At 38.8% G+C, this 15350-nt stretch overlaps 1 protein-coding gene across 1 annotated transcript; it reads right to left on the reverse strand.

Annotated features, from left to right (window-relative positions):
* Positions 1-2053: 2053 nt before the first annotated feature.
* On the reverse strand, positions 2054-3775 carry LOC146004801 (glutamate receptor ionotropic, delta-1-like). The gene has a single exon (XM_083143825.1). The coding sequence runs from the start codon at positions 3773-3775 to the stop codon at positions 2054-2056; it is 1722 nt and encodes a 573-aa protein (XP_082999951.1).
* Positions 3776-15350: the final 11575 nt, after the last annotated feature.

Below are 15350 nucleotides of genomic sequence, written 5' to 3' on the forward strand. Positions count from 1 at the left end.
ACTGTTTGTACGATGTAAACGAATCGACATGAGTATTATACCAACCTTCTGCAGGTCCTTGGAAACAATTAGTAATACATTCAAGCCTTTGCATGTCAGGAACTTGCAGTAAGTCTAAGTAGGACGATAAAGTTTTAATAAACTTACGTGGGCTTGATTTTTCAGGATCTCCAGAATATTTAGGAAGAACAGTAAGTTCATTCAATCTTACCAACCTTCGAGGTTCTTGAGTAAACGAACGCACACAATTGTCAGGATAATCACATCGATGATTCTGCGGGTTTGATGACTTTTGGTTAACTTGCCTTTTTCTTTCCTGCCCAGAACCATCAGAATATAAAGAACGGGTAGATTGACATAACTTGTTAGTATTACTAGCTCTCATGCGATTATTTCTAGAACGTTTGTGTCTTTGTGAAGCAATGCGATTGTGTTCGTCATCAGAAACATCACACGCTGAAGAATCAGATGATTTAGGAGAGGTTAGGTTCCGTGCAGGAATACCAGGTTGACAGTTATCATTCACATGAGAACTGTAAACTTGTACAGGATTACTTGATTCAACATTAGTCGAAATATTTGATGTTAACTTAGTAATCTTTTCCTCACATGCTTCTACGCGCTTCGTTATTTCGTCCTTGCTCACAACGACTTCAAGTCTATGAACTTGCCGAGACAACCCTGAAACATTGTTCTGGCATTCTATAATCTGATTATTCAATCCAGCAAGTTTATCAGAATTCACTGCACAAGTAGTGTTGACTTCCTCGATTTTCTCTGTTAGTCCTTGCACTTCTCTTTCCATTTCCTGATGTAATGAACGCGTTGCTAATTTGCAGGACTCGGCAACTTCAGCTAATTCCTTTCGTAACGATGTACTCAATTCGTGGAAGTCAAGCTTGAGTAGTTGCTGTGAATTTTGAATTTCCTGTTGAGATTCCCTGATTTTTGTAAACTCAAGCTGTTGAGACTCTTGAGTTTGCCTCATTTTTGTAAACTCAAGCTGTTGAGACTCTTGAGTTTGCCTCATAGAATCTTGAGTTTCCCTAATTTTTGTAAACTCGAGCTTTTGAGTTTCCCTAATTTTTGTAAATTCCATCTGTTGTGACTCGCTGATTTTTCTTAACTCTGCCAGCAGATCAAACATTTGAAAAGGAACATTACTTTGACCCGTTGACGTCTCTGCCAACACAGAAGGACGAATGTCAATTTCTTGAACATTTTCTTGACTTCTTTTCCATTGCACAAAAGCTTCAATACTGAACGGATCATAAGATGGATCACAATCTCTACAGAAATAATTTTCATTTAACTGGTATAATTCCCAATGCTTATCAGACAAACCCAAACATTGTAAATGATACCAATGGCCACAATTTTCACAAGCTACCAACCTTTCCTTATCGGGATCTTTGCAGCACTTCACCATATTCATGGCACCATTCTTATTTTGTGATTCATCAGAATCGTCACCACAATTGATAGATCTAGCTGTAAGACTTGTTTTGGATCTCAGATTATAAGGATTACTTGATGCGTACATAATAGAAATTTATGTACAAACTAGATTCACGAAAACAATGGTGTAAGTTAACACATACGCAAAACACATCACTTAAGATCGTGCTGATAACGTTCCACAATACTGGACCACCAATTATACTGTGACGTTCACAAGTCAATCATTTGCACGATTATATTTCGTTCATAAATATTTGAAACTAAAACGCGAAGGTGAAGATACAACTTCTATGGGTCTATATATTAGTGAAATAACTAAGCAATATGCAGTTCACTATTACCTATATTTCCATTTTTTTGTCAGACACACTACCACATAATGACTATTGATTCTCGTTGCTATAGCAACGTTAGAATTCCAAATATCTCGTTTATACAGCGTAGAGTGCAATGAATAACATAAAACATAATGAACGTTGTACAAAGTAATAATTATACATTTGTTTTAAACGTTAATATAAAGTGATTTTTATAATATGAAATTAATAATTTCAATAAACATATAATTATATTGTGCGGATTCACAGGACCGTCACATATGCTCCATGAAGAATACCATAAATGCCAACGTTAGGCCCACCATGAGAAGGATAAAAGTCCCGCTCAAATGCTCGAGCGTTAGTTCCGTCGGACGAGGATCGTGTTTTGGTTTATATTCTGTGACTTGCACGTGGAGGTACCTAGTGTCGTAGTTGAGGAATAAGCTGTTCAGCCAGTGATCGACAATACCCGATTGGACGAGTATGTTGATGACTTTGTTGAAGGGTTCTCTCAGCGGGGAACCTTTCCGGAGAATAACTCCGACGTGGCTGTAAAACAGCTTCTCGTTGAGCATGTGCAGGCCACGCAGACACTGTATGTCCAGGAAGTCTACTCCACAGTAGTGTCCTGTGTGCAGTCTCTCCACGGCAACTGCAAAGGTGCCTTCCCTTGCACGCTGCAGCAGGCTTTCGTCTTCCATCACCCTGAACGTTCTGTGCAAGTCTTTGATGTATTGCATGTCCGCATCCAGAACGGGGTCTCCCCACAATGGATCATTGTTCCCCCACTCCATCTCTGCATGGTAGAACTGCAGGAGGTTGACGATAGCCTTGTCGAACGAAGGGTACGTGAGGAAATACACCAAACTGCTGTTGTACGCTGTTACCATCAGCATGAACATGATAACAAGCCAGGTGATCATGTGACGAACGGGTTCCTGCACTGCCCACACCACAGAAGACTGCATGAGCATCAGCCTGACAACAGAAAACAGGGCACTGTAGAAAGAGGCGTATTTACTTGGAACTTTTCTGGGTACCACGATCGAGGAGATACGAGCTAGAGTGTTCAGCGCTAGAGAACTTACCAAGCATGCAGCGAGCAAGACTGACCATAGATATAACTTAAATGGTCTGAAAACAGCAGGCCAATTTGGAAGTTCCTTCGGCTTAGGGATCAACAAGGTCACACACGATTCAAGATAAGGATCCGAGAAATCTGCATGAAGCCACACATTATGATAATAGTACTGGCAAGCCATACCCACGTCGAAATTATCACTGATAACAGCCCCTGATATACCTGTCCCCGTCCCATTAGGATAAACAACACCCCAGCCTTCCTCATCTTCTGTAGTAAGAGACCAGGTAAAGTTGTAGATTCTTGACAGTTCCTGAAACAGCCTAATATCCACGCCATCTTGTTCACTGCTGTCATCTAGCCTTGTGTAAGGAAAGTACCAAATACCACTAAGCTTCAACTGCTTTCCGCCAAGATCTTTGACCTTGGAAGATAACAAATCTGCCCCATTCTCAAACTTGTAACCGTCCCATTTGTTTATGCAATATTCATCACCAGAAATAGTCAACGTTACAAGCTCAAACTCTTCGCTACTTGCATTGGAAGCGATCTTTTTGGCAACAACTACATCCGGCGTAATTTCTAACTGATGAAACTCGGCAACGATATTCAAATTACTGCCATTTATAGGAAAAGCAAGAAGTGTGTTGTTGGAACTTCTAACAATTGCAGCTTTGATTGAGGAACGTATAGTTCTTAAGATACCTACCACGTCGCTCACCATTAGCAAGTAGTTAGAGCATCCGTTGTTTTTTGCCTGTGTCAGCAACCACAAGGTCAAATCATATGTTGATGGTATAATATTGAAAAGAACGACATCTAGATATCTGTGCATGTCATAAGTTTTGTCTTCGCTCACAACAATTAAACATTTGGAGTTTTGGAAATACTCTCTAGATACAAGAGCAATCATAGTCCCTACACTGAAAAATGTTTTATCTGGTTCATAATTGATGTCGAAACTAGTTACCGACGACGAATTGACAGCTAAAATGAACAACCATAACCAATCTTCTGTTCTCATTTCAATCTGCAGCCTGAAAAATAATAAAAAAGAGCATTATTGTTTATTATAAGTGCAGTTAAAAGTGTAATTTATACAGGTGGGTCCGGTCGGAATATTCAGCAAACTCTGTTAGGTGACGTCACGTGGGGGCCCCCTTAGTTTTCTTAAGAATAATAGTGTTATAATTTAAACTGATTTACAAAATTAATTTCGTACATACATGTGTTAAATTTCCTTACATTTTCTTCCCAGAAAACATTATTTTACCCTTTATAGCCTGAATTTTTGTTATAGAACAAAAGGGTTAGTTTGAAACATTTATTTGTATGGGTAAGACTTACTTTGGTAGGATTGACAACAAAAATTCTTCTGACATTGTAATAATACTAATTACAACTAATGGGACCTGAAAGTCCCTTCATTTTTTTTATTAGAAAGCCATTATTTTCTGTCTCTTCCACCCTTTTTACGGCCTTTTTTTAACAAAATAAATCATATTAATATATATAAATATAATATATTTTCGAGCAAAGGAGCAAAGTAGACACCAGAAGCCTGTCGGGACTACACAGTCCAAAGTGATGCTTTGTTCATAAAACAGCTTTCCCATCATATTTTGCCCATTATTTTATAACCATATTTATGTGAGCTAAGAAGAAGTTATAGAAAATTCTGGGGTACTTACAGATATTCTGATATCTAATTTTCATAAATCTAAGACCACTGCGCTTTTATGAGGTTAATATGACTGCATTACTGCGCTTATGTCTAAGAAATTGCTTACTGCTCCTTTGCATACACTTCCAGCAGCGCCTGCTGTTTGTTGTGAGTAGTGAACACTACACATGTAATGTAGCAAGCGTTTGTAGGATGTGGGAATTTTAAGTCCAGTCAGTCTATAAAGGGGGAATGACAGCACACAAAAGATGTCCTACAGACACATCCGTATGTATTCTACTAACTTTAGTCCATTCGACAATACTACGTGGCTAAATGCCAAAGGAACTGTCGATGACTAGTGAGGCAATGAACACCCACATAAGTGGAGGGAGGGGTTACATCTTGTCCTACAACACATTTGTTCCACTTTCCGCTAATCATGGGGATAACGATGAGTGATAATTAGATGAAATTGAAGAAGAAACCCTCATAAACAATACTCATGCCCACATGGGCGTAACTTGGGACCTACTTGTGAGGGAACAGTATTAAACTAGGGCTAATTTTGAGGGTGCAGAATTAAACTAGACCTAATTTTGAGGGGGCAGAATTAAACTAGGCCTAATTTTGAGGAGCAGAATTAAACTAGGCCTAATTTGGAGGGGGCAGAATTAAACAAGGCCTAATTTTGAGGGGGCAGAATTAAACTAGGCCAAACATTGAGGGGGCAGAATTAAACTGGGCCTACTTTTGAGGGAACAGAATTAAACTAGGCCTACTTTTGAGGGGGGGGCAGAATTAAACTGGAACTTCCTTTGAGGGAACAGAATTAAACTAGGCTTACTTTTGAGGGAACAGACTTAAACTAGGCCTAATTTTGAGGGAGCAGAATTAAACTAGGCCTAATTTTGAGGGGCAGAATTAAACTGAGCCTACTTTTGAGGGAACAGAATTAAACTAGGCCTAATTTTGAGAATGCAGAATTAAACAAGGCCTAATTTTGAGGGTGCAGAATTAAACTAGGCCTAATTTTGAGGGGGCAGAATTAAACTGAGAATACTTTTGAGGGAACAGAATTAAACTAGGCCTACTTTTGAGGGGAGGCAGAATTAAACTGGAACTTCTTTTGAGGGGGCAGAATTAAACTGGGCCTACTTTTGAGGGAACAGAATTAAACTAGGCCTACTTTTGAGGGAACAGAATTAAACTAGGCCTAATTTTGAGGGAGAAGAATTAAACTAGGCCTAAATTTGATGGGGCAGAATTAAACTGGGCCTACTTTTGAGGGAACAGAATTAAACTAGGCCTAATTTTGAGGGTGCAGAATTAAACTAGACCTAATTAGGAGAGGGCAGAATTAAACTAGGCCTAATTTTGAGGGTGCAGAATTAAACTAGACCTAATTTTGAGGGAACAGAATTAAACTAGACCTAATTTTGAGGGTGCAGAATTAAACTAGACCTAATTTTGAGGGGGCAGAATTAAACTAACCCTATTTTTGAGGGAGCAGATTTAAACTCGGCCTAATTTTGAGGATGCAGAATTAAACTAGGCCTAATTTTGAGGGTGTAGAATTAAACTAGACCTAATTTTGAGGGAACAGAATTAAACTAGCCCTAATTTTGAGAGTGCAGAATTATACTAGACCTAATTTTGAGGGAGCAGAATTAAACGACCTAATTTTGAAGGGCAGAATTAAACTAGGCCTAATTTTGAGGGGGCAGAATTAAACTGGGCTTACTTTTGAGGGAACAGAATTAAACTAGGCCTACATTTGAGGGGGCAGAATTAAACTGGGCCTAATTTTGAGGGAACAGAATTAAACTAGGACTACTTTTGAGGGAACAAAATTAAACTAGGCCTAATTTTGAGGGAGCAGAATTAAACTAGGCTTAATTTTGAAGGGGGCAGAATTAAACTGGGCCTACTTTTGAGGGAACAGAATTAAACTAGGACTAAATTTGAGGGAGCAGAATTAAACTAGGCCTAATTTTGAAGGGGCAGAATTAAACTAGGCCTAATTTTGAGGGTGCAGAATTAAACTAGACCTAATTTTGAGGGGGCAGAATTAAACTAGGCCTAATTTTGAGGGGGTATAATTAAACTAGGCCTAATTTTGAGGGAGCAGAATTAAACTAGGCCTAATATTGAAGGGGGCAGAATTAAACTAGGCCTAATTTTGAGGGTGCAGAATTAAACTAGACCTAAGGGGGCAGAATTAAACTAGACCTAATTTTGAGGGGGTATAATTAACCTAGGCCTAATCTTTAGGGTGCAGAATTAAACTAGGCCTACTTTTGAGGGTGCAGAATTAAACTAGACATAATTTTGAGGGAACAGAATTAAACTAGACCTAATTTTGAGGGTGCAGAATTAAACTAGACCTAATTTTTAGGGGGCAGAATTAAACTAACCCTACTTTTGAGGGAGCAGACTTAAACTCGGCCTAATTTTGAGGATGCAGAATTAAACTAGGCCTAATTTTGAGGGTGTAGAATTAAACTATACCTAATTTTGAGGGAAAAGAATTCAACTAGGCCTAATTTTGAGGGTGCAGAATTATACTAGACCTAATTTTGAGGGAGCAGAATTAAACGACCTAATTTTGAGGGGCAGAATTAAACTAGGCCTAATTTTGAGGGGGCAGAATTAAACTGGGCTTACTTTTGAGGGAACAGAATTAAACTAGGCCTACTTTTGAGGGGGCAGAATTAAACTGGGCCTACTTTTGAGGGAACAGAATTAAACTAGGCCTACTTTTGAGGGAACAAAATTAAACTAGGCCTAATTTTGAGGGAGCAGAATTAAACTAGGCTTAATTTTGAAGGGGGCAGAATTAAACTGGGCCTACTTTTGAGGGAACAGAATTAAACTAGGACTAATTTTGAGGGAGCAGAATTAAACTAGGCCTAATTTTGAAGGGGCAGAATTAAACTAGGCCTAATTTTGAGGGTGCAGAATTAAACTAGACCTAATTTTGAGGGGGCAGAATTAAACTAGGCCTAATTTTGAGGGGGTATAATTAAACTAGGCCTAATTTTGAGGGTGCAGAATTAAACTAGGCCTAATTTTGAGGGTGCCCTATTAAACTAGGCCTAATTTTGAGGGAGCAGAAATAAACTAGGCCTACTTTTGAGGGAACAGAATTAAACTAGGCCTAATTTTGAGGGGGCAGAATTAAACTGGGCCTACTTTTGAGCGAACAGAATTAAACTAGGCCTACTTTTGAGGGGGGCAGAATTAAACTGGAACTTCTTCTGAGGGGGCAGAATTAAACTGGGCGTACTTTTGAGAGAACAGAATTAAACTAGGCCTACTTTGGAGGGAGGACAGAATTAAACTGGAACTTCTTTTGAGGGGGCAGAATTAAACTAGGCCAACTTTTGAGGGAACAGAATTAAACTAGGCCTCATTTTGAGGGAGCAGAATTAAACTAGGCCTAATTTTGAAGGGGGCAGACTTAAACTGGGCCTACTTTTGAGGGAACAAAATTAAACTAGGCCTAATTTTGAGGTTGCAGAATTCAACTAGACCTAATTTTGAGGGTGCAGAATTAAACTAGGCCTAATTTTGAGGGGGCAGAATTAAACTGGGCCTACGTTTGAGGGAACAGAATTAAACTAGGCCTACTTTTGAGGGGGGACAGTTTTAAACTGGAAATTCTTTTGAGGGGGCAGAATTAAAGTAGGCTTACTTTTGAGGGAACACAATTAAACTAGGCCTAATTTTGAGGGTGCAGAATAAAACTATGCCAAATTTTGAGGGTGCAGAATTAAACTAGGCCTAATTTTGAGGGGGCAGAATTAAACTGGGCCTACTTTTGAGGGAACAGAATTAAACTAGGCCTACATTTGAGGGGGAGCAGAATTAAACTGGAACTTCTTTTGAGGGGGCAGAATTAAACTAGGCTTACTTTTGAGGGAACACAATTAAACTAGGCCTAATTTTGAGGGTGCAGAATAAAACTACGCCTAATTTTGAGGTTGCTGAATTAAACTAGGCCTAATTTTGAGGGGGCAGAATTAAACTGGGCCTACTTTTGAGGGAACAGAATTAAACTAGGCCTACTTTTGAGGGGGGGACAGAATTAAACTGGAACTTCTTTTGAGTGGGCAGAATTAAACTAGGCTTACTTTTAAGGGAACAGATCTAAACTAGGCATTATTTTGAGGAGGCAGACTTAAACTGGGCCTACTTTTGAGGGAGCAGAATTAAACTAGGCCTCAGTTTGAGGGAAAAAGAATAAAACTAGGCCTAATTTTGATGGAGCAGAATTGAACTAGGCCTAATTTTGAGGGAGCAGAATTAAACTAGGCCTAATTTTGAGGGGACAGAATTAAACTGGACTTATTTTTGAGGGAGCAGAATTAAACTAGGCCAAACTTTGAGGAAGCAGAATTAAACTAGGACTAATTTTGAGGGAGCAGAATTAAACTGGACCTACCTTTGAGGGAGCAGAATTAAACTAGGTCTAATTTTGAGGGGGCAGAATTAAACTAGGCCTTATTTTGAGAGAACAGAATTATACTAGGCCTTAATTTGAGGGCAGAATTAAACTAGTCCTAACTTTGAGGAACAGAATTAAACTGGGTCTAATTTTGAGGGAACAGAATTAAACTAGACCTATTTTTGATTGGGGCAGAATTTAACTAGACCTAATTTTGAGGGAGCAGAATTAAACTAGGCCTAATTTTGAGGGAACAGAATTAAACTAGACCTAATTTTGAGGGAGCAGAATTAAACTGGACCTACATTTGAGGGAACAGAATTAAACTAGGCCTAATTTTGAGGGGGCAGAATTAAATTAGGCCTAATTTTTAGATGGCAGAATTAAACTAGGCCTAATTTTCAGGGAGCAGGATTAAACTAGGCCTAATTTTGGCGGGGCAGAATTAAACTGGGTCTACTTTTGAGGGAACTGAATTAAACAAGGCCTATTTTTGGGGGGGTGCAGAATTAAACAGGACCTACTTTTGAGGGAGCAGAATTAAACAAGGGCTAATTTTGAGGTGGCAGAATTAAACTGGAACTACCTTTGAGGGAGGAGAATTAAACTAGGCCAAATTTTGAGGGAGCAGAATTAAACTAGCCCTAATTTTGAGGGAACAGAATTAAACTAGGCCTATTTTTGAGGGGGGCAGAATTAAACTAGGCCTAATTTTGAAGGGCAGAATAAAACTAGGCCTAATTTTGAGGGGGCAGAATTAAACTAGGCCTTCTTTTCAGGAAGCTGAATTAAACAAGGCCTAATTTTGAGGGGAGCAGATTTAAACTGGGCCTTCACTTGAGGGAGCTGAATTAAACTAGGCCAAATTTTGAGGGGGCAGATTTAAACTGGGCCTTCTTTTGAGGGAGCAGAATTAAACAAGGCCTAATTTTGAGGGAGCAGAATTAAACTAGGCCTAATTTTGAGGGGCAGAATTAAACTAGGCCTAATTTTGAGGGTGCAGAATTAAACTAGGCCTAATTATGAGGGTGCAGAATTAAACTAGACCTAATTTTGAGGGAACAGAATTAAACTAGACCTAATTTTGAGGGTGCAGAATTAAACTAGACCTAATTTTGAGGGGGCAGAATTAAACTAACCCTACTTTTGAGGGAGGAGAATTAAACTCGGCCTAATTTTGAGGATGCAGAATTAAACTAGGCCTAATTTTGAGGGTGTAGAATTAAACTAGACCTAATTTTGAGGGTACAGAATTAAACTAGGCCTAATTTAGAGGGTGCAGAATTATACTAGACCTAATTTTGAGGGAGCAGAATTAAACGACCTAATTTTGAGGGGCAGAATTAAACTAGGCCTAATTTTGAGGGGGCAGAATTAAACTGGGCTTACTTTTGAGGGAACAGAATTAAACTAGGCCTACTTTTGAGGGGGCAGAATTAAACTGAGCTCACTTTTGAGGGACCAGAATTAAACTAGGCCTACTTTTGAGGGAACATAATTAAACTAGGCCTAATTTTGAGGGAGCAGAATTGAACTAGGCCTAATTTTGAGGGAGCAGAATTAAACTAGGCCTAATTTTGAGGGAACAGAATTAAACTAGGCCTAATTTTGAGGGTGCAGAATTAAACTAGACCTAATTTTGAGGAAACAGAATTAAACTAGGCCTAATTATGAGGGAACAGAATTAAACTAGGCCTAATTTTGAGGGTGCAGAATTAAACTAGACCTAATTTTGAGGAAACAGAATTAAACTAGGCCTAATTTTGAGGGAACAGAATTAAACTGGGTCTACGTTTGAGGGAACAGAATTAAACTATTCCTACTTTTGAGGGGGGACAGTTTTAAACTGGAAATTCTTTTGAGGGGGCAGAATTAAAGTAGGCTTACTTTTGAGGAAACACAATTAAACTAGGCCTAATTATGAGGGTGCAGAATAAAACTATGCCAAATTTTGAGGGTGCAGAATTAAACTAGGCCTAATTTTGAGGGGACAGAATTAAACTGGGCCTACTTTTGAGGGAACAGAATTAAACTAGGCCTACATTTGAGGGGGAGCAGAATTAAACTGGAACTTCTTTTGAGGGGGCAGAATTAAACTAGGCTTACTTTTGAGGGAACACAATTAAACTAGGCCTAATTTTGAGGGTGCAGAATAAAAGTACGCCTAATTTTGAGGTTGCTGAATTAAACTAGGCCTAATTTTGAGGGGGCAGAATTAAACTGGGCCCACTTTTGAGGGAACAGAATTAAACTAGACCTACTATTGAGGGGGGACAGAATTAAACTGGAACTTCTTTTGAGGGGGCAGAATTAAACTAGGCTTACTTTTAAGGGAACAGATCTAAACTAGGCATTATTTTGAGGAGGCAGACTTAAACTGGGCCTACTTTTGAGGGAGCAGAATTAAACTAGGCCTCAGTTTGAGGGAAAAAGAATAAAACTAGGCCTAATTTTGATGGAACAAAATTGAACTAGGCCTAATTTTGAGGGAGCAGAATTAAACTAGGCCTAATTTTGAGGGGACAGAATTAAACTGGACTTACTTTTGAGGGAGCAGAATTAAACTAGGCCAAATTTTGAGGAAGCAGAATTAAACTAGGACTAATTTTGAGGGAGCAGAATTAAACTGGACCTACCTTTGAGGGAGCAGAATTAAACTAGGTCTAATTTTGAGGGGGCAGAATTAAACTAGGCCTTATTTTGAGAGAACAGAATTATACTAGGCCTTAATTTGAGGGCAGAATTAAACTAGTCCTAACTTTGAGGAACAGAATTAAACTGGGTCTAATTTTGAGGGAGCAGAATTAAACTAGGCCTATTTTTGAGGGGGGCAGAATTTAACTAGACCTAATTTTGAGGGAGCAGAATTAAACTAGGCCTAATTTTGAGGGAACAGAATTAAACTAGACCTAATTTTGAGGGAGCAGAATTAAACTGGACCTACATTTGAGGGAACAGAATTAAACTAGGCCTAATTTTGAGGGGGCAGAATTAAATTAGGCCTAATTTTTAGATGGCAGAATTAAACTAGGCCTAATTTTCAGGGAGCAGGATTAAACTAGGCCTAATTTTGGCGGGGCAGAATTAAACTGGGTCTACTTTTGAGGGAACTGAATTAAACAAGGCCTATTTTTGGGGGGGGGTGCAGGATTAAACAGGACCTACTTTTGAGGGAGCAGAATTAAACAAGGGATAATTTTGAGGTGGCAGAATTAAACTGGAACTACCTTTGAGGGAGGAGAATTAAACTAGACCAAATTTTGAGGGAGCAGAATTAAACTAGCCCTAATTTTGAGGGAACAGAATTAAACTAGGCCTATTTTTGAGGGGGGCAGAATTAAACTAGGCCTAATTTTGAAGGGCAGAATAAAACTAGGCCTAATTTTGAGGGGGCAGAATTAAACTAGGCCTTCTTTTCAGGAAGCTGAATTAAACAAGGCCTAATTTTGAGGGGAGCAGATTTAAACTGGGCCTTCATTTGAGGGAGCTGAATTAAACTAGGCCAAATTTTGAGGGGGCAGATTTAAACTGGGCCCTCTTTTGAGGGAGCAGAATTAAACAAGGCCTAATTTTGAGGGAGCAGAATTAAACTAGGCCTAATTATGAGGGGGCAGAATTAAACTAGGCCTAATTTTGAGGGTGCAGAATTAAACTAGGCCTAATTATGAGGGTGCAGAATTAAACTAGACCTAATTTTGAGGGAACAGAATTAAACTAGACCTAATTTTGAGGGTGCAGAATTAAACTAGACCTAATTTTGAGGGGGCAGAATTAAACTAACCCTACATTTGAGGGAGCAGAATTAAATTCGGCCTAATTTTGAGGATGCAGAATTAAACTAGGCCTAATTTTGAGGGTGTAGAATTAAACTAGACCTAATTTTGAGGGAACAGAATTAAACTAGGCCTAATTTAGAGGGTGCAGAATTATACCAGACCTAATTTTGAGGGAGCAGAATTAAACGACCTAATTTTGAGGGGCAGAATTAAACTAGGCCTAATTTTGAGGGGGCAGAATTAAACTGGGCTTACTTTAGAGGGAACAGAATTAAACTAGGCCTACTTTTGAGGGGGCAGAATTAAACTGAGCTCACTTTTGAGGGAGCAGAATTAAACTAGGCCTACTTTTGAGGGAACAAAATTAAACTAGGCCTAATTTTGAGGGAGCAGAATTAAACTAGGCCTAATTTTGAAAGGGCAGAATTAAACTGAGCCTACTTTTGAGGGAACAGAATTAAACTAGGCCTAATTTTGAGGGTGCAGAATTAAACTAGAACTAATTTTGAGGAAACAGAATTAAACTAGGCCTAATTTTGAGGGAACAGAATTAAACTAGGCCTATTTTTGAGGGGGGCAGAATTAAACTAGGCCTAATTTTGAAGGGCAGAATAAAACTAGGCCTAATTTTGCTGGGCGGAATTAAACTAGGCCTTCTTTTCAGGGAGCTGAATTAAACTAGGCCTAATTTTGAAAGGGGCAGATTTAAACTGGGCCTTCTTTTGAGGGAGCTGAATTAAACTAGGCCTAATTTTGAGGGAACAGATTTAAACTGGGCCTTCTTTTGAGGGAGAAGAATTAAACTAGGTCAAATTTTGAGGGAGCAAAATTAAACTGTACCAACTTTTGAGGGAGCAGAATTAAATTAGGCCTTAGTTTGAGGAGGCAGAATAAAACTAGGCCTAATTTTGGGGGAACAGAATTAAACTAGGCCTATTTTTGAGGGGGGCAGAATTAAACTAGGCCTAATTTTGAAGGGCAGAATAAAACTAGGCCTAATTTTGAGGGGGCAGAATTAAACTAGGCCTTCTTTTCAGGGAGCTGATTTAAACTAGGCCTTATTTTGAGGGGGGCAGATTTAACCTGGGCCTTCTTTTGAGGGAGCTGAATTAAACTAGGCCTAATTTTGAGGGGGCAGATTTAAAATGGGCCTTCTTTTGAAGGAGAAGAATTAAACTAGGCATAATTTTGAGGGAGCAAAATTAAACTGTACCTACTTTTGAGGGAGGAGAATTAAACTAGGCCAAATTTTGAGGGAGCAGAATTAAACTAGCCCTAATTTTGAGGGAACAGAATTAAAATAGACCTATTTTTGAGAGGTGCAGAATTAAACTAGGCCTAATTTTGAAGGGCAGAATAAAACTAGGCCTAATTTTGAGGGGGCAGAATTAAACTAGGTCTTCTTTTAAGGGAGCTGAATTAAACTAGCCCTAATTTTGAGGAGGGCAGATTTAAACTGGGCCTTCTTTTGAGGGAGCTGAATTAAACTAGGCCTAATTTTGAGGTGGCAGATTTAAACTGGGCCTTCTTTTGAGGGAGAAGAATTAAACTAGGCCTAATTTTGAGGGAGCAAAATTAAGCTGTACCTACTTTTGAGGGAGCAGAATTAAATTAGGCCTTAGTTTAAGGAGGCAGAATAAAACTAGGCCTAATTTTGAGGTAGCAGAATTAAACTAGGCCTAATTTTGAGGGAACAGAATTAAACATGGCCTAATTTTGAGGGAGCAGAATTAAACTAGCCTAATTTTGAGGGGACAGAATTAAACTAGTCCTAATTTTGAGGGTGTAGAATTAAACTAGGCGTAATTTTGAGGGTGCAGAATTAAACTAGACCTAATTTTGAGGGAACAGAATTAAACTAGACCTAATTTTGAGGGTGCAGAATTAAACTAGACCTAATTTTGAGGGGGCAGAATTAAACTAACCCTACTTTTGAGGGAGCAGAATTAAACTAGGCCTAATTTTGAGGGTGTAGAATTAAACTAGACCTAATTTTGAGGGAAGAGAATTAAACTAGGCCTAATTTTGAGGGTGCAGAATTATACTAGACCTAATTTTGATCTAGCAGAATTAAACGACCTAATTTTGAGGGGCAGAATTAAACTAGGCCTAATTTTGAGGGGGCAGAATTAAACTGGGCCTACTTTTGAGGGAACAGAATTAAACTAGGCCTACTTTTGAGGGAACAAAATTAAACTAGGCCTAATTTTGAGGGAGCAGAATTAAACTAGGCCTAATTTTGAAAGGGCAGAATTAAACTGGGCCTACTTTGAGGGAAGAGAATTAAACTAGGCCTTATTTTGAGGGAGCAGAATTAAACTAGGCCTAATTTTGAAGGGGGCAGAATTAAACTAAGCCTAATTTTGAGGGTGCAGAATTAAACTAGACCTAATTTTGAGGGGGCAGAATTAAACTAGGCCTCATTTTGAGGGGGTATAATTAAACTAGGCCTAATTTTGAGGGTGCAGAATTAAACTAGACCTGATTTTGAGGGAACAGAATTAAACTAGATCTAATTCTGAGGGTGCAGAATTAAACTAGACCTAATTTTGAGGGGGCAGAATTAAACTAGGCCTAATTTTGAGGGAGCAGAATTAAA

The sequence above is a fragment of the Lepisma saccharinum genome, chromosome 22 (assembly GCF_977018435.1).
Source record: "Lepisma saccharinum chromosome 22, izLepSacc3.1, whole genome shotgun sequence".
In the NCBI taxonomy this organism is placed as follows: Eukaryota; Metazoa; Arthropoda; class Insecta; order Zygentoma; family Lepismatidae; genus Lepisma; species Lepisma saccharinum.